The sequence below is a fragment of the Eucalyptus grandis genome, chromosome 7, assembly GCF_016545825.1.
Source record: "Eucalyptus grandis isolate ANBG69807.140 chromosome 7, ASM1654582v1, whole genome shotgun sequence".
In the NCBI taxonomy this organism is placed as follows: Eukaryota; Viridiplantae; Streptophyta; class Magnoliopsida; order Myrtales; family Myrtaceae; genus Eucalyptus; species Eucalyptus grandis.
This window is the reverse complement of record NC_052618.1, coordinates 7901400-7928733: the sequence shown is the minus strand read 5'-3', so window position 1 is coordinate 7928733 and position 27334 is coordinate 7901400. Positions and strand designations below refer to the sequence as shown.

The 27334-nt window shown below is 42.1% G+C and overlaps 1 protein-coding gene across 1 annotated transcript; it reads left to right on the top strand.

The window, feature by feature from the left end:
* The first annotated feature begins 5403 nt into the window (after positions 1–5403).
* Positions 5404–11123, top strand: LOC104452596 (disease resistance protein RUN1). The gene is made up of 5 exons (XM_010067051.3): positions 5404–6070; positions 6207–7425; positions 7537–7839; positions 7926–8916; positions 10910–11123. The coding sequence occupies exons 1-5, from the start codon at positions 5574–5576 to the stop codon at positions 10930–10932; spliced, it is 3033 nt and encodes a 1010-aa protein (XP_010065353.2). The 5' UTR covers positions 5404–5573; the 3' UTR covers positions 10933–11123.
* Positions 11124–27334: the final 16211 nt, after the last annotated feature.

Below are 27334 nucleotides of genomic sequence, written 5' to 3'. Positions count from 1 at the left end.
CTTGTACCATTGCGATATCTTCAATCTTTGACTCCTCCACTGTCGTGTCTACGACAGTCGCTAGGTAACCTTGGCAACCCTTGCCTAGCAAGCGAGTTGCTTCGAGCGATGAGATTAAGGAGACCGAGGGTCCTCCTCGACTCCCAATAAATTCGAAACTCTCACCCCCTAACGGGTTAAACTGAATCACCTTGCGATAACAGTCCATTTTAGCTCGTTGCTTGGTGAGCTAGTCCATACCAATTATCACGTCAAAATCAAACACGGCTAGGACTATCAAGTCTATCCTCCCATCTCGCTCACCAATCACTAACTTGCAACCAAGACAACCCACCGTAGTTAACACCTTATCCTTCAACGGCGTAGATACACTAATCACAAACTCCAACAACTTAGGAATTAATTCTACCAACTTAACATATCTTTCAGCTATAAATGAATGAGAAGCTCCAGGATCAAATAAAGCATAAGCAAGTTGGTCGTTCAGTAAGACCATACCTGTGATCATGTTAGGTGCTTCCTCCGCTTGTCCTCTGGTGATCGCATAAGCCCTTCCTTGAGCTGGAGGTCGGTTCAATCCACCCTGCGGCATGATATGCGGCGCGATTCCTCTGTTCTGACCCAACGGTGGCTACGGTGGCAACTGACGCCGTCCCATCTAATTCTTGGGGCAATTCTTGGATATATGACCCTGCTGGCCACACTCATAACAGGCACCTGTCCTAGTGGGACACGGGGCTGAATCATGTCGTCTTCCACATGAACGACACACTCCATGATGGTTCGGTGATGGTTTCCCTATCCCACCCTTCCTGTTGAGTGGAACATGATATCTTCCTCCAGACATCGGCCTCTTCCCAAACCGATTACCTTCTTTGTTCGAATTAAACCGCGATCCAGATGCGACGGCTCTCTCATTCTGGTCTTTCTCAATCAGCTGGGCCTGCTTATAAAAGGTCATTGTACTCCTTCAGATCTAATGGTACCAAAAAGCTCCTCACCTCCGATCGGAGCCCATCTCTAAACCTTCAAGCTCGGTCTGACGGTCTCTGAACTAACTTAGGGGCATACTACGACAGCTCAGCGAACTTCGCTTCATACTGATCGACTGTCATCATACCTTGACGAAGGCACTGAAACTCCGCCATTTTCACCTCTCTAGCACAATAAGAAAGGTACTTCTCATTGAAGACCTCAAGAAAAGCATTCCACTCTGGAGCTACACCTTCAGGGAATACTATCCCTTTATTAGTCTTCCACCATGTAGCTGCGATCCCCCTCAACTAATAGGCTGCCAGAACGACCTTATCTGCTTCGGTGCACATCAGCAACTCAAAGGCATTCTCTAACTCCTGAACCCATAGTGCTGCGGCTTCGGGATCTCCCACTCCCGTGAACGTTGGCGGATTCAACCTCAGAAAATGTGTACCAACTTCTGCCTAGGCCTCCCAGCGGCCACATTCTCCAACGGAATTTCAACAGGATCCACTTCAGGTTTAACGACCAGTACGGCGGCAGCAGGTGCGACGGCAATTGCGGTAGCAGCAGCAGCATTGGTAGCATTAGCAGTATTAGTGGCAGCGGTGGTAGCGGTGGTAGCGGCGGCTGAAGCGGCGGCCCGCTGGTCTAGTCTGTCACCCATCAACTCAAGCATCTGCATGATTCCAACAAACCTCGGATCCTCAGGGGCTACTGCATCGTTTGGAGGCGATGCTGCACCACTCGCACTGGCCTCAACCTGCGCTCTCCCCAGGGCACCTTAGGCACCAACCCTTATTGGCGACCCACCCCGAAACACGGGGCCTACTGCTCTCTTCCTAGCAGCTCTCGGCACTCGATCACTCATGCTACAGGCTCAATATAGATGCCTATTTGCAAATTCCAATACCACATTAGAATTTGAGTGACCTCACAACAAGTTAACAAACAACTAACAATCACTTGCATTAGTATAATAAAAGCCTTTCCTACCAACTATCCCATGACTCCCATGCACCTTATCACTCCATACATGAACCATGCTCTGATACCACTTAAACGGGGTTGTCACGCCCCGAACCCCGAGACACGTGAACAACCCGCCATGGTCATGTATATGTGATATTCCCAGGTAGTGTCGCCGACCCCATTCATTTTATTATGCACATGCGGAACGTGCTAAAAACCCCTGACAAAACATATGGGATAGGACGGCAGGAAAATCAATTCAAAATCAAACAAACATACTTTCATACATCATCATTACAGGGTTTACATACACCAACAAGATCTAGAGACTATGCACAAAAAATGGGTCAGAGTTTATGTGCATCAAAAAGGGGTCAACCTACACAAACATGGATCGGTCCGCCAAAAAGAGGAACAGTCCTATGACTACTAGTCGGCCTCGTTCGTCAATCCCACATCTTCCACATCTGACTGCACTGGGTCCGGAGACGGTGGGTTGTCCACCCTACCATCAGGAAGGTCAGCTACACCCTCACCCAGAATAGCATCCATCACGGCCAGTGGAATATCAAAACTATCGAGTGAACCAATCCTAAAGCCATTGCCCCCAAAACGGAACCAAGCCCTAAACCTATGTGGTACCCTAACATCCTCGGTCTCCTGAATCCATACGGTGGTCCTGATCAGCTCGTAGACCCAATGGCTCTAAGGATCAGGGAAGTTGTGCACCTGCTCGATGATCTGCACTGGGATGCCATTCTTCTCCGGAGGTCCTGTCATCTACGGCCCTGTAATATGTTTCCCACAACGGGGTGAGACATTGTCTCAGCAAGTTCACCCCTCCTAAACCCCTATTAGAAAGAAAATACGCCTCAGAGTGGTCTAGCCACACAGCACAGAAGGCTTACCTCGCCTTCTTGCCTTCCTGCAGATTAGTACAATTCATATCACTCAATCACAAGTAATAATAGGAACTTAAACCATCGGAACACAATCAATTTCACTTAATTTCGCAATCACAGCAAGCGTTCCAAATTATTATTTACTGCCACACAAGGGCATAGCCTACTCGCAGTTCGGCTATCTACTGACATATAGCCAGGCATCGCCTCCCCACCTTGGAGCGCGGCTTCGTTAGTACATCGACGGCGTTCCCGAAGGAGCATGGGCCTAGAATCAACTACGACCCGCATCCGTTGTATTGGGGCATCCCATATAGGGGCAACTCCAGCTTAATAGCTCAAGACAATTCCTCTTAATTATCATACAACAATCTCATAATCAACTCAAGACACTTTGCACATCACTCACATACTCCAATTACAATATTAATCTTTAAAAATCTAATTTCGATGCCCAACCTGACATTTGGGATTTTCTAAATAAAACTCATATTTTCCACAATCAACACTCAATTTGCATTAACCAACCATTAATTTCAAATTCTAAGTATACAAAGAACGATCGATGAAATTTTGAGCAATTCGGATCAAAAATAATTTTTCGAAGTTTTTTTAAAATTTAATAATTTTCTTGAATATAATATATTATTAAATAATCCAATAATTTCGAAACATTTATTTAAATCAGAAAAAAATCCATTTAAGTCACATCAAGGCTTATATTAAAATAAACCTACTTAATCTTTAAACTAAACATACTTTACCTTAATTAATCACTTTAATCTAATCCACAACTAAATAAACTAATCTAATCACCTAATCTCAATCAACCTAAGCTAAACACACTTAAGGTATCATTAATCCGCTAATCAAGGTTTAGTGAGCTAAACTCACCGGAATCGCTTTCCGACGAGTCTCCGGCGAAGAGCACGACGATGCTGATGACAAATCTACACGGAGTAACACCAAAGGAGGTCGGGAAGAGCCCGGAAACGCTCCTCGAAGGTTTGGATCTTGCTGGCCGAAGGTTGCTGCTCATGGTCAGAACGGAGGTGGTTCGGCGGCTGATCGGGTAGAGGAATGGCGGAGGAGGACCGACGGTGACTTGCACGAACTCCCGGTGAGCTGGGCAATGGCTCACGGCTGCGATGAGGACTTCGACGAAGACGAACAGCAGCTGGGACGGCTCGGCCTTGCGGGCGAAGGGGAGATGGCGAAGTGACGGGCCGTCGTGCGGGCGACACACGGACGAGCGATGACCGCGACGGTGACGGCGATGACGGCGAATGGGCGGACGGCGAGCAAGCGACCGAGCGGGCGAAGGGCGGATGATGGGGGTCGGTTCCGCTGGTTTTCCTTTCAACTTTTTCCTCCTCTCTCTCTCTTCTCAAGCTTGAAGATGATGGAGACAATGGGGAAGTGACATCCCACCTTTTTGGGATTCAATCTCCACCCTCCAAGTGTCACCACCCTAACCAATCTTGCCCCACCCCATGACATCACTTGTGATGTCACAATCCACTAACTCTATCCTCCCATAACCTTAGTCCAATAGGTTCAATTTCATTTTCCGCCGGGGCATAGAATCCCGTGTGCTAATTTCTTCAATTCCATTCAATCCTCTTCCAATTGAGTCCAATTAAATTCCATAAATTAATCCAATGTTCCTAATAAGATTTGTGACACACCATGACTCCCAATCTCAGAATTCGATCTCAATTTCACGGTTAATTTCACCTTGGCACGATACTAGCGCATCTTGATCTACCGGGTAGCTTTTAGAAATTTTATGCGTTTGACATGTGGTTGATCAATTCAAGCCACAATGTACATCTTTGACACATTGGCGACTTTCGGTTGTCGGGGTAATCTTAAGGTTTCAAATACGGGCACGGGGTACCCAATCGATAAAAATTCGGTCAAGTGTCGATCAACAAGAATTGTGCGATCCGGTGGAATCACCCACACTCGATCACATGCCTCTGTCGAGCCGATCTATCTCCGATCTCTAATCGAATTTTTTATTTGTGCCGTAATGACCCTTGTAGATTATCTCGGTCGAAAGGTCGCTTCCTGATCAAATTCTCGAGTCTAATGCATTAGAATCTCTTAACGGCTTCACTCGATAGACTAGTTTTCACATGAGTGGCCGACTCAATGAAAGGAATTATATGCGCGCCAACGAAATGCCCATCTCAATTTATTGAAATGATAATTGGAAAATCGGGATGTCACACATCCTCTCGGTTCATCTTCTCCTTTTTTTCCAAGCATTGCCAGCATATTCAGCCATTCTTATTCAACCTCTAAAACTTAATCAAATCTTGATCAGCCTTGCTGTTTCATCTTCAGCCTCTTCGCCATTTTCTGCCTGCGGATTCAGCCATGCTTGATTTCTCCTTCACCTCTCAATTTAAGAGAAAACAAATTCCAAAAAAAAAAAAAATCTAATATTTTATCACAAGTGAGATATTACTTGATTCAGTATATATTTTATTATACATAAGTAATTTTTATAGTCCACGATCAATCGGATAAGAAATGAACTGTCAAAAGTGACGGCAAGACTTTGGGGTGCTCCAGGTCAAGATTCGAAGCTTTTGGTCTGTAAGCTTCCTAGATCGGAGCAGATCTGTGAGCTTGTTCTCTTCCTCGAGCGATCTCCCAGTTGTCCCCTGTCGGAAGAAAGACCTGGCCTTCGGCTTTTTCTTGAGCTTGTCGCTCATGGATTTCTGCACTAATCTCTCGTCGCTTCCATCTACTAGATGGCCCAACGTCAGCCGCTACGAAGTCTTTCTCAGTTTCAGAGGAGAAGATGTTCGGAGGAACTTCATTCAATGTCTCTACGAAACCCTCACTGCTTCAGGGATCTATGCATTTATCGATCATGATGGGATTGAGATCGGAGAAGAGATCATGCCCAAGATTTTTGAAGCTATCAGGCACTCGGAGATATGCATTCCCATCTTCTCCAAAGATTTCGCTTCCAGTAAGAGCTGCCTGAAGGAGGTGGAGAAAATGGTCGAGTGTGACAGGACGATCATGCCCATTTTCTACAACGCCAGCCCTTCCGTCGTCGGCGATCAGCAGGACAGTTACCAGCAGTCCTTCTGCAACCATGCTGCCAAGGGGGAATCGCCAGCGACTATAAGCAGCTGGAAGGAGGCTCTGCGGAGTGTTTCAAGAAAACGAGGATGGGAATTGGAGAAATTCCAACACGGGTAAATCAAAATCAAGATTTCCATGCTTCTTTTGACTTCACCAACACTAGTGATCTAGTATGAAATTCAAAAGTGCATTATCCGACCAGCTGTTCCTTTTCACATCTTCCTCTTTCCCTCTTTTCCCGTTTGACAGGGATCATCAACTTATACAGGAGGTCGTTTCCACGGTCCGCCGGCTGTTGAGGAAGGATGAGCTAGATGTGACAGAACATCTGGTGGGGATGGATCTCCATGTGCATGAGATGATGAAAAAACTTGGTGTTCACTGTGAAAATGGGGAAGTGGTTGAAGGGCAAATACTGATGGGAAGACGTGTGGTTGAGTTATCGGGCCTTCCAGGAATCGGTAAGTCAACTCTTGTCAAGACTGTCTACAACAAAATCCATCATCTCTTTGAAGGTTGCAGCTTCCTTAATGATATCCACGGAAAGTTTGAGGACAAGAGACTTCCATCTCTCCAAGAAGATTTAATTAGTGACCTACAAAAGAAAAGATGCACACTAAGATCTTCTGCTGAAGGTACCGCATTTATCAAGTACAAATTTAGAAATCTTAAGATTCTCATTGTGCTTGACGATGTTAGTGATTTTGAACAAATCGATTCGTTAGCTAGAAATCCAAGTTGGTTCGGTCTAGGAAGTAGGATTATCATTGTCTCTATGAGAAGCAATCTTTTTGACAAGTATAGTCTTGCGCCGGTTGAAAACTACGAGATCCAAGAAAGTGCTCTTCTAAGTGTGCTTGGTTCTGGAAGTGGTGTTGTTAACATTTGTGACGACATCCTCGTGGAAAAATACGAGCTAAAGCAAATGAATGATGGGCATGCTTTTCAACTGTTCCGTAAGTATGCTTTTAGAGGAAAACCTCTTCCACAGGAATTCTCCTCTTTGGCATGGGACATTAGTTTGGCTACTGGAGGGCTTCCTTCTGTTATTCAGGTTGTCGGTTCATCTTTAGTTGGAAAGCCCATAAAGTTTTGGGAGGAAGCATTGGATAGATTGAAGCGAGAGCCTTTCAACAAGGAAGTCAAACGAATTCTGAAGAGAAGATATGAGGCTTTAGAGGGCAATGCCCAACAGATATTTCTCGATACAGCATGCTTTTTTATGGGCAAGGACAAGACAATACCGTGTTACATGTGGGAAGCTTGTAAATATGATCCTTGTAGAGGAGTTGACGAGCTTCATAACATGTCTTTGGTAAAAACTAGAGAAAATAATGAACTGTGGATGAATAATCAACTAAAAGTTCTTGGAAGGGAGATCGTTAAGGAGGAAAATCCGAGGAAACCTTTCAAGCGTAGCAGGCTATGGAATCAGGAGGACATTGAACGAGTATTGAACAAAAGGAAGGTATATTTTGAAGACAAAGTACTTCTTTTGATTACGTAATTCTGTTTTGGTGATGATTGTGAATGCACTTCTATTTCACTTTCTCCTTTTACCATTTTCCACGATTGGCAGGTCGATGCAGTTGAAGCCCTCAGTGCTACATTCGACAACTCCCGTTCATTTCCTGAACATGGATTTTTTCCTAATTTCTCGAATCTAAGGTATCTTAGAATGAATCGTGCTATTATTAAAGGAAATAAGCAGAGTGCAAAGAACTCCAGAGAGGATCTTTTCCTTCCACGATTAAAGTGGCTTGAATGGCAATGGTGCCACAATATCTCCAGTCTACTTGCTTTAGATCTGTCAGACTTGGTCGTTCTTGATCTGTCTTGGAGTACTTCCAGAACTTGGCGGAGCTGGAGACAAATTATGAAGGTATGATGGCAAACATGTGCAATTTTTTTACTTCATCTTTGACAATACCTTGTAGTAAACAAGGCTTTTATACTCTTGTTTTGCAGAAGGCCAAAAACTTGAAAGTTTTAATCCTAAAAGATTGTGGTTGGCTAGCTGAATCTCCAGTTTCCCGTGCACCTGTAAACTTAGAGAGCCTAAACCTGGAACATTGTTCTACATTACCGGGTGTCGGCAGATCGATTAGCAAGCTAAGGAACTTAGTTTCTTTGAATATCAAGTCCTGCAGCTTCGTGCAAGAGTTGCCAGAAGATATAGGTTGCTTGAAAGCTTTGAAAGAGCTTTACATCGATGGAACTTCCATTAGAGCTATTGATTTCCCTGAAGGTTCATGTGGGAAGCTTGAAATTCTGAGTGCTTGCAACTGTAAATCCTTGTCCCTATCCAATTCAATTGGTAACTTGAAATCTCTTTCATACCTAGCATTGGACGACACTAAACTGAGTGAGCTCCCTTGTACTATTGGATTGCTCGAGAATCTACAGACGCTTTCTCTGAGAAATTGCAGGTGCTTGTGGAAACTGCCAGATTCCATCGGAAGCCTCAAGGAGCTGCAAGTTATGGATCTTTCAGATGCGGTAGTCGATGAACTACCTTCATCTGTCAAGGATTTGAGAAACTTGAAAGAACTAAAGATGCCTCGCACTTTTATAAGAGAATTTCCTGAAGGCATTAAGAATCTAGAGAGGTTGGAAGAGATAGATTTCTCAGGCTGCAAAAGTTTGAGAGGGGAATGCAACATTACAGGATTAGCCTCTCTGAGGGTCTTACTTCTAGTACGTACTGATATTTCTCGGCTGATTGTGACTGTTTGTGGATACTCTAATCTCCAGGACCTCAAATTAGAGAAAGGTGTTCCCCTCTTGGAAAGTGAAACTACTAAAGGAGCACGACATCGGTCCAACGGATATGAGACTGAAACCCAGTTCCAGGCTCACGAACAGCACATCAGCCTGCTGACGATGAGTCAAACATCGAAGCAAGGTAGTGGTCAGACAGAAGCAAGAAAGTTATTGGTGGATGAGGTTTGGCTACAAAGTAAGTTAGCGCTCCTATCCCTTTTAACTCAACTGATCTTCCTGCAATAAGGGCTATTCGGGGAATAACCGAATTCAAATTTTCGCTTCTATTCTGAATTTCTAATTTACATTTTTCTTTCTTTGTTTTGGCCATCACACCCACATGTTTTATCGTCTCGTGTTTACGTCAATTTACTGCAATTTTGCGCGAACGCGTTAGTTTCTGTTTGACTCGGTGAAAGATTTTTGTAACAAATGGGCCAATTTAAACATTAGAAAAAAAGAGAGTAGAGTTAGGCCCATGAGACCTGAGCCCATCTGTCAGTTAAAAGAGTTCTAAATTTTATGTACAGAATGCAATTGAGTCCTCTCGATTCATTCTAAGTCTAAAACCTTCTTCAAAAAAATACAATCAACTCATTTTGACGAACAATACCTAAAATGGCCTCCGTGTCACTCAAAAAGTGTTTACTTGATATTTTTAAATTGCACAATTCAACAAAATTTGAGTATTTAATTGCATTTTTCAAATAAAGGTTAGAGTAGTTAATTGAACCAATCAAAGGGTTCTAGGTAAAGATTTAGGAATCATTGGAAAATTTAAGGAGTCAATTGCATTCTTACTATTACCTCATCTCACCTGTATGTGTGTGTGTATATATAGAGAGAGAGAGAGAGAGATTCAGCAAAATGAAAATAAAAGGGGCCCCGGGGTGACCGCGAGAGAAGAACGACCTTTTGCTTCAGCAAGCCACGGACACCTCGACGTGCCGAATTAACGTTGTTTCGAACTACTCTTTTAAAAATTCCAAGCATTGAATCCTTAGATCAGAGATAATTCATTAGTAAGGTTGTACAGATTGTGTTGAATTATGAGTTGCTGCATTGGTTTTAGAATTTGTTGAGTTGTGAAATCATGTTCTAAAGAAACGTTAGGGTGTCCTGAAACCATTAAGTTATACAGAAATTAATTTGCAGTTATGGTGAAGTCGAGATGAAATTTTGAAATCTATTGTTCATTTTTGGAACAAGATTCGTATTACTGCGTTCAGCACGATTTTTGCCCGTCTCCGGCCATCTTTTGGTCAGAGGTGAGTTTTCTTCTTAAGTTTGTTGAGTTAGATTTTAAATGACTCAGGACCCACTCGAAATATGCGTTGATAAATTTTAAACGAATCATCTTCAATTCGGCAAACAAGCTGCCGTAGTATGGCGGACAACAGTGATTGTTCTGCTTTGGGAGAAATTTGTTTGGTCATTTGTTTTGTTATGGAATAAGTTTAGCTTAGTCAAGTCTCAGTCAATGTAGTTATCTTAATTTCGATATGCATTTCTCACTTAATTGAAATAGATTTCGGATTTTCCCACTCAAAGTAACTTTCATTGTTTGGTTTCATATTTTCAGGTGAGTGATGCTTAAATCATTTATGATTTATGAACTTATGTCTTGCAGATGATAGGAATTAGATATGTAATAAATCATTAAAAAAGGCATAGCACGGCATGATATTTATTAAGAAAAAAGGGTTTATAGCATATTTGTTACATAAAGTTGGAACGGAATTGACTTATTAATGCATTTCTTAGAAATCTTTGTTAGTTGATTATTGGGGAAAAGATTTGAGAAATGCTGTATAATATGCATTCTGCTTTATGAATTGAATTTTGGTTTGTGAATTCGATTTATTGAATTTCATGGATTGGTTCTATGCATACCGACCTGCACCAAGGAGGGAATAGGCCTTAACACCTGACGTTAAGCAAAACATTAGTTTGATATTGCATAATAAATTAATCAATTGGCTAGACTATTAATGTTTGTTTTGACATTTTTGACTGAATGAATATTTAAAAGATATATAAAACTTTGTTGAAGTGATAAAATTGATTTTTTATCTTGTCCGTACATTGATTTGGATAAATGTGTTTCTAGTACCGTTTATAAATATGTATAGTGGATGCTTATTGAGAGGTGATTTGCTCATACCATTTATGTCAATTTTTTATTACAGATTCTACAGTTTCTGGAGAATAGGAGAGAGCAGTATCAACTGGGGATTTTTTGGAGTTGGATTATAGTATAAGTAAAGATATTTGTATTGTTGGGTTTAGCTTGTTAGTCACTGGAGATGCATCTAGTCTTTTACGTGGACTTTAAAACTCTAATATTACACTTAGCTTGCTATTTTATCGGATATATAAATAAATATATATATTTTGGTCATAGATTGATGATAGTTATGTGTATGAGAGTGCGTGATTCGGGTAAAGAGGGCGGCTCTATCATTTCCCCTATACTTGGGGTGCGACAGTTTTCTCAATCCTCCACCGTCTTTTCATTGCATAAGCGCCATTGGATTCTATTTTCCAATTTGCCGAATTCGGCTATTAGAAATTTGACCATAAAAAGTTTGCTCGCCGGGTAGGAATTGTCCAGGTTAAGAGTGGGAGCAGTAGAAGGATGATGGGATTTAACCCACAATATTTTCATTTTTTCTTTTAGTCTTTTATATCTTCGTTTTGGGGCAGCGTTGACGGTAAGTCCACTTTGTTTTTTATTTTATTTTTTTTCTTTTAGGTATTAGAGTTAATAAGTGAATTTAAGACCAGTTTTCTCGTAAAATAATCCTTGACCAACATTAGAGAATAGTCTTCGTATTGTTCTTTTTTTTTTAAAGTCAATTTTAATACTATAAATAAAAGTTTTGAATTCGACCATTCAACAAAAAATCTTCAAAGGTATTATACGTCGATGAATGTTGTTGTCACACTTACGATCCTAAAAATTGGCATTTGCTTTTTCAAATAAACTTGAAAGTGTTTATTACCTGGTTTCTCTCGATAATTGATTTAATTTAACTAAATATGAAAACTATATATGTAATTATCTAATTATAGATGGATATGCCCATTGAAAAGTATTCCCCGAATGTGCTGGCCCTGCTGGGCAAGGGACTTATCTCATCCAGCGATACTTATTCCAATTACTTAGGTGTGTTTGTTTTTGTTTCATTTCTTTGTTTTTCTATTCTTTTGTTCCTTAAAACAAAAAAAAAAAGAATAAAATTTATTTGGTAACGTTAATTAATTTTCTATTTTCTAAAATAAAAAAAGTAGTTGAGGAATAGATTTGAAACAAGAATCGAGAATAGACAAAAGTTCCTTTTTATTCTAGGAACAATTTCTATAAATAATGTTTTTTCTTTTCTTTTTATTTCTCGCCGCCCCCTTGCTCCTTATCGTCCACTTGCCCCCTCACCGGCAACGGTTGCCGGTCGCCACGCCACCGCTAGCCGCTGGTCGCCGCCGCAACTAGTCGACAAGCGGTGGCGAGGAAAAAAGAAAAATCGACAAAAATTATTAAAAATTAAAAGAAATAAAAAAATTATGGGTCGTACCAAACACATTCCTATTCTTTTTCTATTCCAAAATAGAAACTTTATGTAATTATCGAACGTGTTTTTTTATCTAGAAATTGTTTTAGGGAAAAAAATAGAAAAAGACTGTTTCTACAAAGAAATTATTATCAAAAATAGAAATGTTACTAAACGCACATTTACATGTCCGCACACTTCTTATATGGCTTTTAAGTATGTTATGTTTTAAAGTGAAATATTTGAGCTAAATTATGCAAAATTCTTCTGAATAGTAGTCGATTTATCTTATTCAATACATTGTCCTTAAAAGACAATTGAATGTTCAAATTTTTTGGTTAGCTAAATCTTAAAAAAAAAAAAAAAAAATGTGTTGCATGGACATGGAGATCTTAAATTTAAGTTCATTATAGTGTGACTTTTCCATATTTCACGAGAAGGAAGATTAAGAAAATTAGTTAATTAGCATGAATTTGGCCATAAATATATTATATATTATATATATATATATATATATTATATATATATATATAGCTAAATTTTTCTATGAAATGCTTCCTACAAATAATATTACGTCCTAGTAGGGGTGTGCAAAATACCCGGGGATCGCCCAAACCGCCCGGAACCTGATCGGAACCGCCTGGAACCGACGGTTCTTGAGGGAACCAGTCCGGTTCTCGGTTCCATGGGCGGATCCGCCTGCCTGCCCACCTAGACCGGACCAGACCGGAACCTTTTTAATATTAAAATATTACTAAAACAAAACAAACCCTAACCGAGACCTCTCTCCTCTGTCCATCTTCGACTTCTCTCCTCTCGTGATCGTCCTGTCTCTCTTCTTTGTCTCTCTTCTTCTTTGACTTCTTCGACTTCTTTGGTTCTTCTATGACTGTCTCCGCCCAGTAGTGACCCGTGACTACTAGTTGCCCCCTCGCGCCGGCCGCTGCTGCTGTTTGCCCCCTCGCACTGGCCGCCACCCGCCACAGCCTCTGCTCCACCCAACAGTGACCCGCGACTCCACGGCTCGCCTCCACGCCGACCACCGCGCCAGTAGTGAGGGAGAAGTGGATTGACATCGAGAAGGCCAAGATTCTGCGCGACCGCGTCAAGTGGTGCTACCGCGTTGAGGGAATCAACCACCTCCAGAAGTGCCGCCACCTTGTCCACCAGTACCTCGAGTCCACCCGCGGCATCGGCTGGGGCAAGGACGGCTGCCACCCCTCCCTCCACGGTCCCCTTCCTCTTTCCCCCTCTCTCTGACTCTGTTTCTATGCCCTAGGAATTGTGTGGCCTTGGCATTGAGTTGATTGATTGTGGTCGGGTTGAATTAGTTGAGGCGTCAAGATCGGTTCCATAGATCCACCCGAGAACCGAACCGGACCGGTGGTCCGGTTCCTGTGTGGATCCATGCAATAAACGGGTGGATCCCGGTTCCAATTTTTCGGAACCGGTCCTTATCGGGTGGTTCCTAGTTCTAGGTCGAGAACTGCCCGTCCAGACCATGCACACCCCTACGTCCTAGTATTGTTTCTCAACTTATAGTTCTTGGAAGAGTGCCATAAGTCCTAGCTTTCATTTGATTCAGAACTTACAGGGCACAATCTAGGTTCAAAGTTTAGAACCGGTGTCAAACAAATTTTAGAGCAAAGTCAATAGCCATTCTTTTGAACTGATAGCACAAGTAATCTTTATACTCTCAATACGAATCCTTCCCTTGCTTTCATTTGATTCAGAGTAATCACTTGGACCATCTATGAAAACGAATTTTGCTGAGGGACACAATCTCAATTTGGCCGTTATACGGGTTTCATAACTAGGAGTTTTTGCACTACTCATTTAAGTTGAAAATTCCCAAAATAAATAGCAATTGTCCTAAACCAAAGAACGCCATGTCATCAATCCAAAGGGGGCTTATCAAGACCATTAGGGGAATTAATCTTTGCCATCGGATTTGTTTGAGGGGGGTTGACGATTTCAACCATTTGATGAGATAAATCTCCACTGTTGGACTAATGTGACAAGGATCAACATCCTCTACCATTAGATCAAGCGCATTTCTACCGTTGAATCATTGTGTAGACAATTAATGGTTGTAATTAGAGGGACTTTTGTATAAATAGGGGAAACCTCCTCCCATCCACTTCATTTGAGAAATAGAAATATTCTCTATAGCTCCTCTCTCTATCTTCTATCTCTAGAAATTCTCTTCCTTGAGTGTGAGAGTGTGAGTAAGAGCAAACCTAACTTAGACCTGACCGAGTGATTCAAAGGTCTAATTGCTGCATGGTTTGTGATTGAAAGAATCATCCCATGACAAGTGGTATTAAAGCTACGCTCTTTTGAGCAATGGCTTCCAAGCCCAAAGTTGTCAACACCACGGAGACTCGCGGTAGGTCCAAGAAGAGGGGGTGTTTCAGCGAATGTCACGTCCGCTCTCGAGGAGAGACTCGCTACCCTAAAGAACAACTCGATTCATGTAATGGATGGACTCGATGAGGTGAAGGAGAGGATCAATGAGATGGAGGAAACGCTCCGGGTCGAGATAAGGGACATCGTGTATCAAGCCGTAGCCCCTTTGGTAGAGAAAGACGAGCTCCTTGAAGTCACGGTCAAAGCTTTGAAGTTGGAACTGCAAGAGCTCAAGAAGGAGGAATCCCACGAAGCCAAAATCGAGGCCTCGAAGCTTGAAGCCCAAGAGCTCAAGACCAAGCTAGTCTTATGCAACACTAGTATGGCGAACAGATCTATTCACATGGCACGCAAGGTGGATGTGCTGAGGCCTAAGGAGCTCATGGGAAACTAGCCTGCGAAGGAAGTGGACAACTTCATTTGGAACATGGAGCAATACTTGGGTGGTATCAGCATGTAAAATGAAAATGCCAAGTAAGAACTGCTTCTCTGTTCCTCACCAATAATGTAGTGCCTTGGTGGCATTGAAGATGTGATGAGATCAAGTAAGGTGCCGACCCCATTGAAACTTGTGATGATTTCATCAAAGAATTTTGGGACCAATTCTTTCTTGGATTTGCCCAACATGAGGTTCGTAGAGAACTTTGCTGGCTCGAACGAAAGGGCACGATTTGAGAGTACGTTAAGAAGTTCACTGAGCCACAGCTATATATCCCTGACCTTGGGGATGACGAAGCTCTCTTTACATTCATGGATGGCCTAAAGCCATGGGTTCGGACTGAGCTTGAGCGCCGAGGTGTTCAAAGTATCTCAAAGGCTTTTACAGTAGCCGAATCTCTTGTGGAATTCACCAAACCTGACTCCTCCAAATCTAAGGACAAAGGGAAAAGTGGGGAGAGCAGGGAGGAATTGGAAGAGAAGGCCCATTGAAGACTAGTGGAAAGTGGAGTCGACCTCAAGGGTGGTCATCCAAGGAGAAAGAGAGAGAGAGAAGAAGTCGATCAAGTGCTTCTTTTGTGATAGTCCTCATTGGGCTAGGGATTGTCTAAAAAGAGGAAAACTTTCCCCACTCATGGTAGACGGTGTTGAAGAAAAGGAGGAAGCTCGTCTCGAATCATTGAAGATCCTCAATGCAATCAAGGGCCAATCTTTAACCAAGAAGAAAAGCCTTATGTTTGCCAATGTGCATGTTGCTGGAACCTAGATGAATGCTTTGGTGGACATTGGTTCCTCCCACCTTTTTCATATTCGAAGTTGCGGCTAAGAAGCTAGGCCTAAAGGTGGAGAAAGCGGGAGGATGGCTAAAAATCATCAACTCCAAGGAGATTCTTATGATGGGACTTGCTCGGGGCGCAGATTTCTGCATTGGGACATGCCAAGGTAAGGAAACACTCGAGGTAGTTTCCCTTGATGACTACGAGTTTGTTATAGGGATAAATTTCCTTGATTGAGTCAATGCTTTGATTATTCCAAATGCAAATTACATGTGCATTGCGGATGGTACTTTGCAATACTTAGTACCCATGTCCCGACAATCCGGGAAGCTATCAAATACCTCTTGGCAATTGAACTTGCCAAGGGGGTGAGGACGAACGAGGAGACCTATATTGTTGCCCTCAAATTCGAGGAAGAAGGAGACAAGGGCGGACTTCCTCCCAAAGTAGCACCCTTACTTGAGTCCTTTAAAAATGTGATGCCCCGGAAAATACCTTACCATCAGATTCATTTTTCCTCTCGTAACTCAAAGCTAATCCCTCCCCTCTTTTGCGTTTCTGAACTAATCTACACTCTACAGTAACCATCACATCAAATTTTCTTTTCCAAATTTTGCAATTCTCACTTTTCTTTTCCCTCTTGAAACCTAAACCCCTCTCTCTCTCTCTCTTTTTTTAAAGGTTCTGCTCTAATCTATCGTAATCATCACATTAACTTCCATTTTCCCAAATTTTGCAATCTAATGGACCAATTCGGCGGCAATTCTCACTTTGCATTTTCCTCTTAAAACCGTAACCCCTCCCCTCTTGCTCGCTTGATGCCTCGCCCCCAACGCCTCACCTCACGCCCCACTCGCTCCGACGCTTGGCTCTTTTCCTCCGAGTGCCTCATCGCAACATCCCACCTCACACCTCACTCCCTCGAACGCTCAGCTCTCTTCCTCCTCCGAGTGCCTTGTCGCAATGTCTTGCCTCACACCTCACTCCCTTGGACGCTCTCTCTTCTTCCTCCGAGCGCCTTGCCCCGATGCCTCGCTTCATGCCTCGCTCGCTCTGATGCTCGACTCTCTTTCTCCTCTAAGCGTCTATCTGCGAGGTCTCGCCTCACACCGCGCTTGCTCGAACACTCGACTATCTTCCTTCTTCGAGCTCCTAGCCTCGACGCCTCGCTCACTCTAATGCTCAGTGAGTGCCTCGCCTTGACGCCTCGCTCGCTCTAACACTTGGCTCTCTTCCTCCTCTGCTTCGCTTGAGATCTGTGCATATAGGCTTGGCTTTCTTCCTCTTACGCTTTGCCTGAGATTTGTGCATTCCTACTCTTTGGAGTGACGTTTGCCTCTTGACTGACACAGGTGCGTTTCTCCGCTTCACTTTCGTCAGTTTTAGATTGCTGTCTTTTTATAGCGTTTGTCACTTGGAGACTATATTTACGTTTACTAGTGATTTAGAAATCAGTGTAATAGTTATTTAGAAAAAAAAAATCAAAACAAAGTGAATCACTATTGTTGATTTTTATTTAATTGACAATGCTCGCTATATTTATAATCGTTCTTCATTGTCTACTTTGTCTTTAATTTTTATGTGAAATTCAAGTTTCTTATTAACTTTGGTCTCATGGCAACTCAAAATTAATTAAGACCCTTTAAAATGTTGTTCCCTATTTAGCAAAAAAAGTCTCTATGTGAGAAAGGAAGTTCATTTATGATCTATGTGCCACTTGCGACACGATGCTGACGATTATTCGTTGGTTCAATTTTCGAGCGTTGGAGTAACTTTTCTTACTTTTTGTGATGATTTCTATGTTGTAATTCGGTTGATGTGATATTCTTTTTTTGCTTTTTCATCTAACTTTGACATGATCTACTTGTCACAATTGATATAGGTGTGGCGGTCTCATTGGAGTTTGCTTGGTTGTTCAGTCTCTAAATGTGTTTGCTGATAGGTCGTGAGAAGCATGTAGTAGTAAGTTGTAGCCTCCCGTAGTCACAGCCTCACCTCATGCCTAGCTTCGATCGAGTTGCTTAAGCCTCGACGTCGACACCTTCTCCTCTCACGACCTTGCCTCCGGCCTTGCTCGACGCTCAAACGCCTTTCCATCGTCAAAATTGGTACCTTTTCTCTTTCTCCAAAAGTTGTGAAAATTTTAATTGCCAATTGATTGATTGATTCAGGGGCAATCTTATGATGGTCAGGAATGAGTTTGGTTCAAGGGAACTGAGGTTTATGTTGTCATGTATGATCTCTCTGGTTTGTTGATGCCAATTGCGGATGGTATTTTGATTCAAGGATTTTGATTAGAATCGTTTGTATGCTTTGACCAGTTATGAATTGGTGGAAGTCTTCAATATTCCTTTTCAAGCGAGTTTGTGTTGGAGGAGTTGTAGTTTTGGAGTGTTCATTCAGCCCTTTTTCGTTAGCATTCTATATTCGATCAGTTTAAGTATATGAAATTCCGTTTGTGGTCTATCTATAGTCCATTTTGGAGGAAAATGTATCACTTTGGCTGCTGGAAATCTGCTTTTACTCGAGTTGCAACTTAATATCTGCTTAATTTTTTAGTATCTATTTTGGTAGGTATAGTTATATGATACATATGGACATGACATTAAGAAGTAAGGCTGCAATCATATCTTTAGTATCCCTATTGATGTAAGTGAATATGATGGTTTGATGGCTCATTATAATGTTTTGTTTGATTCAAGTGATCTATTTATATGTCAATGGAAGTGGATCAATCAAATGATGATATGAATCCTATGATGGACTCACTAGAACATGAAGGTGAAGAAATTGAAAACATCGAAGTGGCATCCAACACAAATAAGATATCTAATACTTGTCTTCCTAGGTCTGGCAAACGAACATCAATGGTCTGGCTTCATTTTCATAAAGGCAAAACCGAGAAGGAAAAAACTATGGTGATTTGCAATTATTGTGGGGCCAAGTATACGTACTATGTTGATAATGGTACTTCTGCTATGTTGAAGCACTTGAAAATGTGCAATAAGCATCCTTGCAATATAGATAAGAAGCAAAAAAATTTCACCCCACGTAGAGTACAAGGGATAACAATGGGGCATACTAGTACTGATGGTAGTGCAAATGTCTTATCAGCATAGGAATTCGATCAAAACTGTTGTAGACAAATGCTTGTTCGAATGATCATAACGGATGAACTACCTTTTTCGATGGTTGAACATGTTGGATTCCGTGATTTTATTGATCAGTTACAACCTCTCTTTCATCACATCTCACGATTTACAATGGCTAGAGATTGCATGAAGTTATATCTTTGTGAGAAAAAAAGTTTGAAGACTTACTTTGGCAAGCTTAAGTCTAGGATTGTACTTACGACTGATACTTGGAGTTCTATCCAAAATTTGAATTATTTATGTCTCACCGCACATTTTACTGATGACGACTGGAAATTGCACAAAAGAATAATCAATTTTGTGGTGATGCCAAGTCATAAGGGCAAGGATATCGGGAAAATGATTGAGAAATGCATCTATGAGTGGAGAATAGAGAAAAAAAGTGTCAACAATCACTATGGATAATGCTAGTTCTAATGATGTTGCCATTGGTTTTTTCAAGGGATAGGCTATTGATCTTAGAAGGTAATGTTTTACACGTGAGGTGCACGGCTCATATTTTAAACTTGATTGTGAATGATGGATTGACCAAGGTACGTGATTCTATTACACGTATTCGAAACGTGGTTAAGTATGTGAGAAGTTCTCCCATGAGAGCCAAAACATTTCAAGGTTGCATTGAAAGTGTGAGGATCACTTATAAGGGTTCGATTTGTCTTGATGTCACAACTAGGTGGAACTCTACTTATCTCATGGTGGATACTACCTTGAAATTCAAAAAAGCTTTTGAAATGATGGAAGAAGATGATCATTCTTTCTTAAGTGAGCTTGATTATGACACTCCTACACATGAAAATTCTGAATATGCCAGAATTTTTCAGTATTTTTAAAGAAGTTTTATGATGCCACCAACAAGATGTCCGGGACTCTATAGGCGCGCATGACAACCATTCTATTCAAGAAATAGTTTTTGGAACAGAAATAGATTTTTCGATTTCTATTTCTAAAAGAGTTTCTAAGCAAAAATAATCATTTGATAACGACATAAAATTTATACTTTAAAAATAGAAATTCGTTTGATAACGACACAAAATTTCTTCTTTTCGAACGGCGGCGAACCTACAAATAGCACCGGCGGCGGCGGCCGGCGGTGGGCGACGGGGCTGGTGACCGCGATCGGCGGTGGCGGTGGCCGGCGATCGCGGCGGCGGCGGCGACCAATGGGCGGTTGGCCACGCAGCAGCGTGGCGGTGACGGTGGGGCCCGGTGAGCAGCCGGGGACCGACAGACGGTGGCGGCGGTAACGCATGAAGGACCGGTTGACAAACGATGAGAAAAATTTTTATTTCTCATTTCTATTTCAAAAATAAAGAAAAAAAAAATATTTCTGATTTCTATTCCAAACCTATTTATGGAATAAAAATCTATTCCATAAATAGAAAAATGGAATAAGTTTATCAAACGGATTTCTATTCCAAAAACAGTCCTGGACTAGAAAAATTATTTCTGGAACAGAAATAGGCAGTTGTCATGCACCCCTATATATCACTGCGAATGATTATTTCAATGAGGTAGCAACTTTATATAAAACTTTGAAACAAGCGGAGAAGGCTTCAGATCTTAGTTTGAAAGTTATGGGTGCAAAAATGAAGGAGAAGTTTGACAAGTACTGTGGGAGTTTTGAAAAAGGGGATAAGTACACTATCGGTACCATAAGTTATGTACAGCACTCACTTTAGTGCCAAAAATTTCTGTCGGATCACTTAAGTGCCAAAAAGTTTGAAAAACGATCATTTTAGTGCCAACTCCGATCTGGTTGGCCGGAAATTTGACGTGGCACTTTTTTTTAAATTAATTTTTGAAGCTGATGTGGCTCGCCAGAGAGTACATTCAGCATCCTAACACCAAAACGACGCCGTTTGGTGTCTTCCCCAATTCAAAACCCTAAATCTCAGGCTAATTGCCATCCTCAATGGCTCCCACGCTGACGGCGCGGCTCCGACCTCGACCCCGACCCCAACCCCGACCCGACACCGACGATGGCCACTCAAAGGGGCCGTGGCCCCAAACCCGACCCCTACCCCGACCCCGACAATGGCCACTCGGCGGCCACGGCCCGATCCTAACCCCGACCTCGACCCCAACAATGGCCACTTGGCGGTCGCAACCCCGACCCCGACCCCGACCCCTACCCCGACGATAGCCACTCGGCGGCCGCTGCTCCAACCTCGACCTCGACCCCAACCCCGACGACGACCACTCGGGTGGCCAAGTCGAAGGCCGTGATCCGGCCGGTGCTCGGGAGGCCGCCGACGAGTGCGCCACCATTAATGTCTCCCTTTCCATCTTCGATCTCCCCGACAAGTGCCTACCCTACGTCTTCCAAGACCTAGGCTCCGGCAACCGAGGTCGGTGCTCCCTCGTGTGCCGTCGAGGGCATCCAAATAGTGCTAAGCAACAGCGGCCGAGTGAGCAACGGCGGCCCAAAGAATGGCGGAGGCTAAGCGACGACGGCCGAGCGAGCTAAGTTGGAAAAACTCTAATTTCAATCCCCAAATAAATAAATAAATAATCCCTAAATGAGTTAAACGGTGTTGTTTTTGTGAGGCCATCCACGTAAGATGCCAAAACGACGTTGTTTTCTTAAGGAGGACCGAAAACGACGTCGTTTTAAAGCAACTAGAACTTTTTTTTTTAAATATAAAAGCCACCTAATTAATCTGACCGGAATCTCTCGTCGGTGGCACCAAAGTGATCATTTTTTCTCCAATTTGACACTTAAGTGATTCGACTGAAACTTTTGGCACCAAAATGAGCATCGTACATAACTTATGACACTGATAGTATACTTCTCCCTTTGAAAAATTGAATATGATGGTATTAATCCCGGTGATATTGGATCCAAGAAGGAAGATGAGCTATGTGCGGTATTGTTATAGATTAATCTATGATGATAGTGCGAAAGTTGATGAAATGTATGATAAGGTGAGAATTGCCCTAGAAAGATTGTTTCATTTTTATGAAAAATCTTATCTTGGTTCTTGCGATAGAAATTTGGGTATTAATATTGATGGTAGTTGGGATCCTGATAACCATGAGGAGGGTAAGAAGGATGATCTTGATTTGGTTAAGGATTTCAATTCAGACAATGCATTCGATATCTTTCTTCGCAAGGAGAAAAAAGTGTCGACAGGTAAGCTATATGAGCTCGATAAGTATCTTAAAGCCGAACGTGAAGAAAGTTGTGATCTTGACCTATTGATATGGTGAAAAACTACTAGCCAAAAGTTTGAAATCTTTTCTTTGGTGGCTCGAGATATTTTATCTATTCCTGTAACAATTGTTACTTCGGAGTCGACTTTCAGTACATCCGGTCGTGTGCTTAATGGTTTTTGAAGTTCTTTAACTCCTCCAGTGGTGGAAGCTTTGATTTGCACTCAAGATTGGTTAAGAAAGGTTACCATGTCGATTAATGTTGAAGAGTACATTGAGAATGCGGAAAGATTTGAATGGGGTAAGTCATCGATGTATCTTTTAATCTTGTAATTCTTTTGTATATCTAATAAGTGAATGCTCTATTTAATATTTTGTTTTGTTAGATATGAATGATGTTCATTCAGAGCTTACCGGTAAATAGAGTTTGCAAGTTCAAGTGGAAGAAATATATGTGGTGAGATTTTTCATTAATTATTTGAGTTCAATTAAAAGTAATTCTACTTTAAAACTAATGTTGAGTTATCATATATACTTATTGCAGGACTATTAGCAAGTTTTGGGCTCTCGACTTTGATAATATTTTGCTTGCTTGAACAAAGAATCTATTCCCCTCGGGCCATGCAACATTGAGTAATTCAGCGAGATGTATGGAGTTTGGTAGTTTAATGTTGAATGTCTTTCTCTTGTGTTAATTTTGGAATTTGATTTTGTTTTTTATTCCATGGAGGGTTTGTTCTAGATTAGTTATGACCGCTAATGAATGGTATTGAACAATAGCCAAACTATGAGTTGAATTTTTGTTGAGTTCGGATTCTGTTTTTCCTTTGTTTTTTGCCTCTCTAAAAACATTTATGTTCATGAGAATGAAGGTGAGTGTGTGAAGTAAGTTTGGAAAGAAAAACTTCTCTAATATTAAAAATTTGTATGGATCTTTAGCTTATTTTTTTGTTTCATAACAGTGCAAGGACATAGGGTATGATGCAAGATTCTAATTTTTGTTTTCACAAAGTGGACATGTATAATTTAATAGGGCATCACTTTGCCGGTCACAAAATGAATAAGAAAACTTGACTAGATCATAATCTTGTGCGTTACTTTACTAGTAATTACTATATTTTTTTTGTTAAATGAAATGAAAGCATGTGATGGTTCATTGGAACCGGACCAGACCAGACCAGACTAGTTGGTCTGGTCCAGTTCTCAGTTCCAAGACCAGCCGATCCGTCCACGGTCCAACAAAGTGGGAACTGGTCCTCCCGGTCCAGTTCCCATTCTTGGGTGGAACCGGACCGAACCGGAACCAATCACCCCAGAAATTTGACCACAAAAAGTTTGCTTGCTGGGTGGGAATTGTCCACGTTAAGAATCGAAGTAGTAGAAGGATGATGTGACTTAACCCACAATATTTTCATTTTCTTTAGTCTTTTATATTTTCATTTTGGGGGAGAGTTGACGGGTAAGTCCTTTTTCTTAATTTTTTTTTAATGTTTTGTTTTTCTTTTTGGTATTAGAGTTAGTAGATGATTTTAAGACCAGTTTTGTCGTAAAATAATCCTTGACCACCCGTAGAGATAGTCTTTGTGTTGTTATTTTTTTAGTCAATTTTAATACTATAAACAAAAGTTTTGAATTCGACCATTCAACAAAAAATCTGTTAGAAGATATGCAGAAGATCCTCGGATATTAATTGATCCGATTTTGATTTTATAGAATCAATCTAAAACTAGATTGATATGTGAGATATTTCATTACCTTTTTTAATGTACACATTGTATTATAACTATTCGTCGATGTACATTGTCGATACACAGTGAAATATACAGAAAAGAATTTCTCCCAAATCTCTTCCACTTTTCCTCCTCCGAATCTTGCTTCGCCCCTTGCTTCAACTTCTGACATGGTATCAGAGCGTCGATTCTAAGCTCCAACTTCCGCACCAGTTTTTTCTTCGCTTGAATCTGCAAGACAGATTTACGTGTTGTTACGAGGAAAAATAATTGTTGTAAGAAGGGAGAAGAAGCGGAGAGGATTCACTTACCATGAATCCAGAGAACCCACCTCTTGTCAGCACGGGAATTCCTTCCACAGGGAATGTCGCACCGTCGGTAGAAACGCAAGGCCGCAACACCGACGTAATACCTGCAAACACCACTACACAACAACAATTGCAGATGTTCCCGGCTCAGGCGAATATGGGGCAGCCCATTCCGGGCCAACCTTACCAATGGGTACCCTATCCATGGTACTTCGGGCAAGGCCCGTATCCATCATTGCCGAGGGTAATGAATTACCAGAATAATGTTCAGCTCGACGGAGGTCTACCATCCGCAAGCGGGGCAAACTCAGCCGCCGAGACAGGTAACCAAGAAGCGGGTCCGGGAGAAGCGGGATCGGGAACAAACCTTCGTCCGGCCTCTTTAATGCAGAGCATGGATCTGGATTTGATGGGTTGGGCATGTGGACGAATCCCTACCCGAACCTGAATTTTTCACCCAATTTTTTCCCGTATCCGATTGCGGCCATCACCGGCCGACCGGAACCAGGGGACCCTTTGCATGTATCTACCGCCGACGGTCCAGAAGTGAGACTCATCGATGCCCGCAACCGATCGGCCGGAGAATTACAGCAAGTGGTCACAAGACTTAGGAGGGCTCTTGCGACCAAGGATAAGGACGGTTTTCTTGACGGAACCATGCAGATCCCGCCGGACGAGAGGCTCGCAAGGCACCGGAGGAAGTGCAATCACCCGATCCGCACTGGATCGGCAACCGTGTGTCCCTGCACGTCGCGCCGAGCCTCCCACCGACCGAAGATTCGAAAACCATGTGGGACAACATCAAAGAGATGTACGGGAAGTTAGATCGAGCAAAAATTTTCTGTCTCATGCAAGAACTCACGAATCTTAAACAAGGAAACATGTCAATCACGGCGGTATACAACAAACTCTCATCGCTCTGGAACGAGCTCGAGGCCGCAGAGGAAAAACTCGAGGGACTCCCGGAGACGCTCAGACAATATAGATCGATAAAGGAAAGGGAGAAATATACTCGATTTCTCTTGATTTTGAACGAATCTTACCTAACCTTTAGATCGCAGATTTCGGCAATGGACCCCGTGCCGCCCTCGGCCGGATTTTCCAGCTGGCCGTCCAAGAGGAGAGCCGCAACTCACGGCCCCTGAGCGACACGAGGAGGAGACGCCGTAGCCCTCGCCCTCCGCGGAGAACGCCGCGAGAGAGAATTGGGGGCGAAAACCCTAGCTCGGGAGAATCGCGAAGGGCTAGGGCTAGGGTTTGAAATGGCCGAGCGAACCCTTAAAAGGGATGGGAGCTACGGCCAAGATTTAACGAGAAGATCCGACGGCGCAGATTTCCCGAGGAGATCCGACGGCTACGATTTTGCACGAAGATCTGACGGTCCGCAAAGAGCGGATCTATTCGCTAAATCGGACGGTTATGATAATTCGGGAATCAAAGGATCCGACGGCCATATTTTTTCCATACAAAATTTCAGCCAGAATTCAAAAGGAAAAGGTAAATTATACTGTGAGCACTGTAAACGTCCGCATCATACCATAGAAAATTGCTGGAAATTGCATGGAAAACCAGGAGAAAAAGGAAAGAGGAGAGAATATTCTGCAGCTTACTAGGTGACCGGACCTACTGGGATAAGTAGTGATCGGCTTATTACCCATGGGCAATATCAGGAATTGATGCAAGCATTGCGAAAGCGAGACATTGAGAAAAACAAAGGGAAGCTTCGTGTATATCTCATTGCCTGATAAACTCAATTTCAAAAAGGGCATGGATAATTGACTCAGAGTGACTGATCATATTATTTGTGATATGAGCTTTTTTTCAAAAAGGAATAGGGAATTGAAGGAACCTATTTCTGTAGAACTCCCAAATGGAAACATTACTCATGTCACATTGACAGGAACAGTTCAATTAAGCCCCCAAATTATCCTGAAAAATGTCCTCTATGTCCCACAATTCCGGTTCAATCTCATTTCCGTGTCCAAAGTCTGCAAAGAAAACTCTTGTCAAATACTCTTTGATGCTGACACATGTTTTTTTCAGGCCCTTTCGACTGGGAAATTGATGGGCTTGGGTAATGTTTCTGAAGGTCTATATTTCTGGACTAGCACTTCAAGTCATCATCGTTCAATTCCTTTCAATAAAATGTCATTGTGTAATGCCATTGCCAATGATAAAGAATCTCTTTTGCATTCACGAATGGGACATAGTGCCTTCTTTCCATATCCTAACCGCCAAGTTTGCCCTTTAGCAAAACAATCTCGTGTCATTTTTCCTTCAAATGCAAAACGTTCCAATAGTACTCTTTCCTAATTCATGTGGATGTTTGGGGGCCATATCACACAGCACATCGTGACGGTTCACGATATTTTCTCACTATTGTTGATGATCACTCCAGAGCTACATGGGTATTCTTGATGCAGTCAAAAGCACAGGTTCCATCTCATTTGAAGACATTTATTGTCCTGACTAAAAATCAGTTTGGGAAGTCAATCCAGCGGATAAGGACTGACAATGGAAAGGAGTTTTTTAATCATGAATGCAGATCACTTTTTCTTATTCATGGCATTCTACATGAAAGTTCCTGTGTCTATACTCCACAACAGAATGGAGTGGTGGAACGTAAGCATCGTCACTTGCTGGAAGTCGCACGCGCTTTAAAGTTTCAAGGATCCATACCAGCAACATATTGGGGAGATTGTGTCCTTACTGCAGCCTATCTCATCAACCGTATGCCCACTCGGATCTTAGCTGGTAAGTCACCTTTTGAGTTACTTTATGGAAGGAAACCAGCATTAGATCATTTACGAGTATTCGGTTGTTTATGTTATGCTACAACTGTGGGACCCCGAGATAAAATGGGTCCAAGAGCAAGGAAAGGCATTTTTATAGGATATCCTAACCTACAGAAAGGGTATTATATTCTGGATCAGTCAACAGGAGATATTTTCGTAAGCAGGGACGTTATATTTCACGAAACTATCTTTCCATTCCAGAAGACTTCAGGGGATTTGAATATCTCAAATAACTCACATCAACTTCCAATTGAAGATGATCTGTCTCCTGAATACTTTATTGCTGCATCACCCGGGGAAGT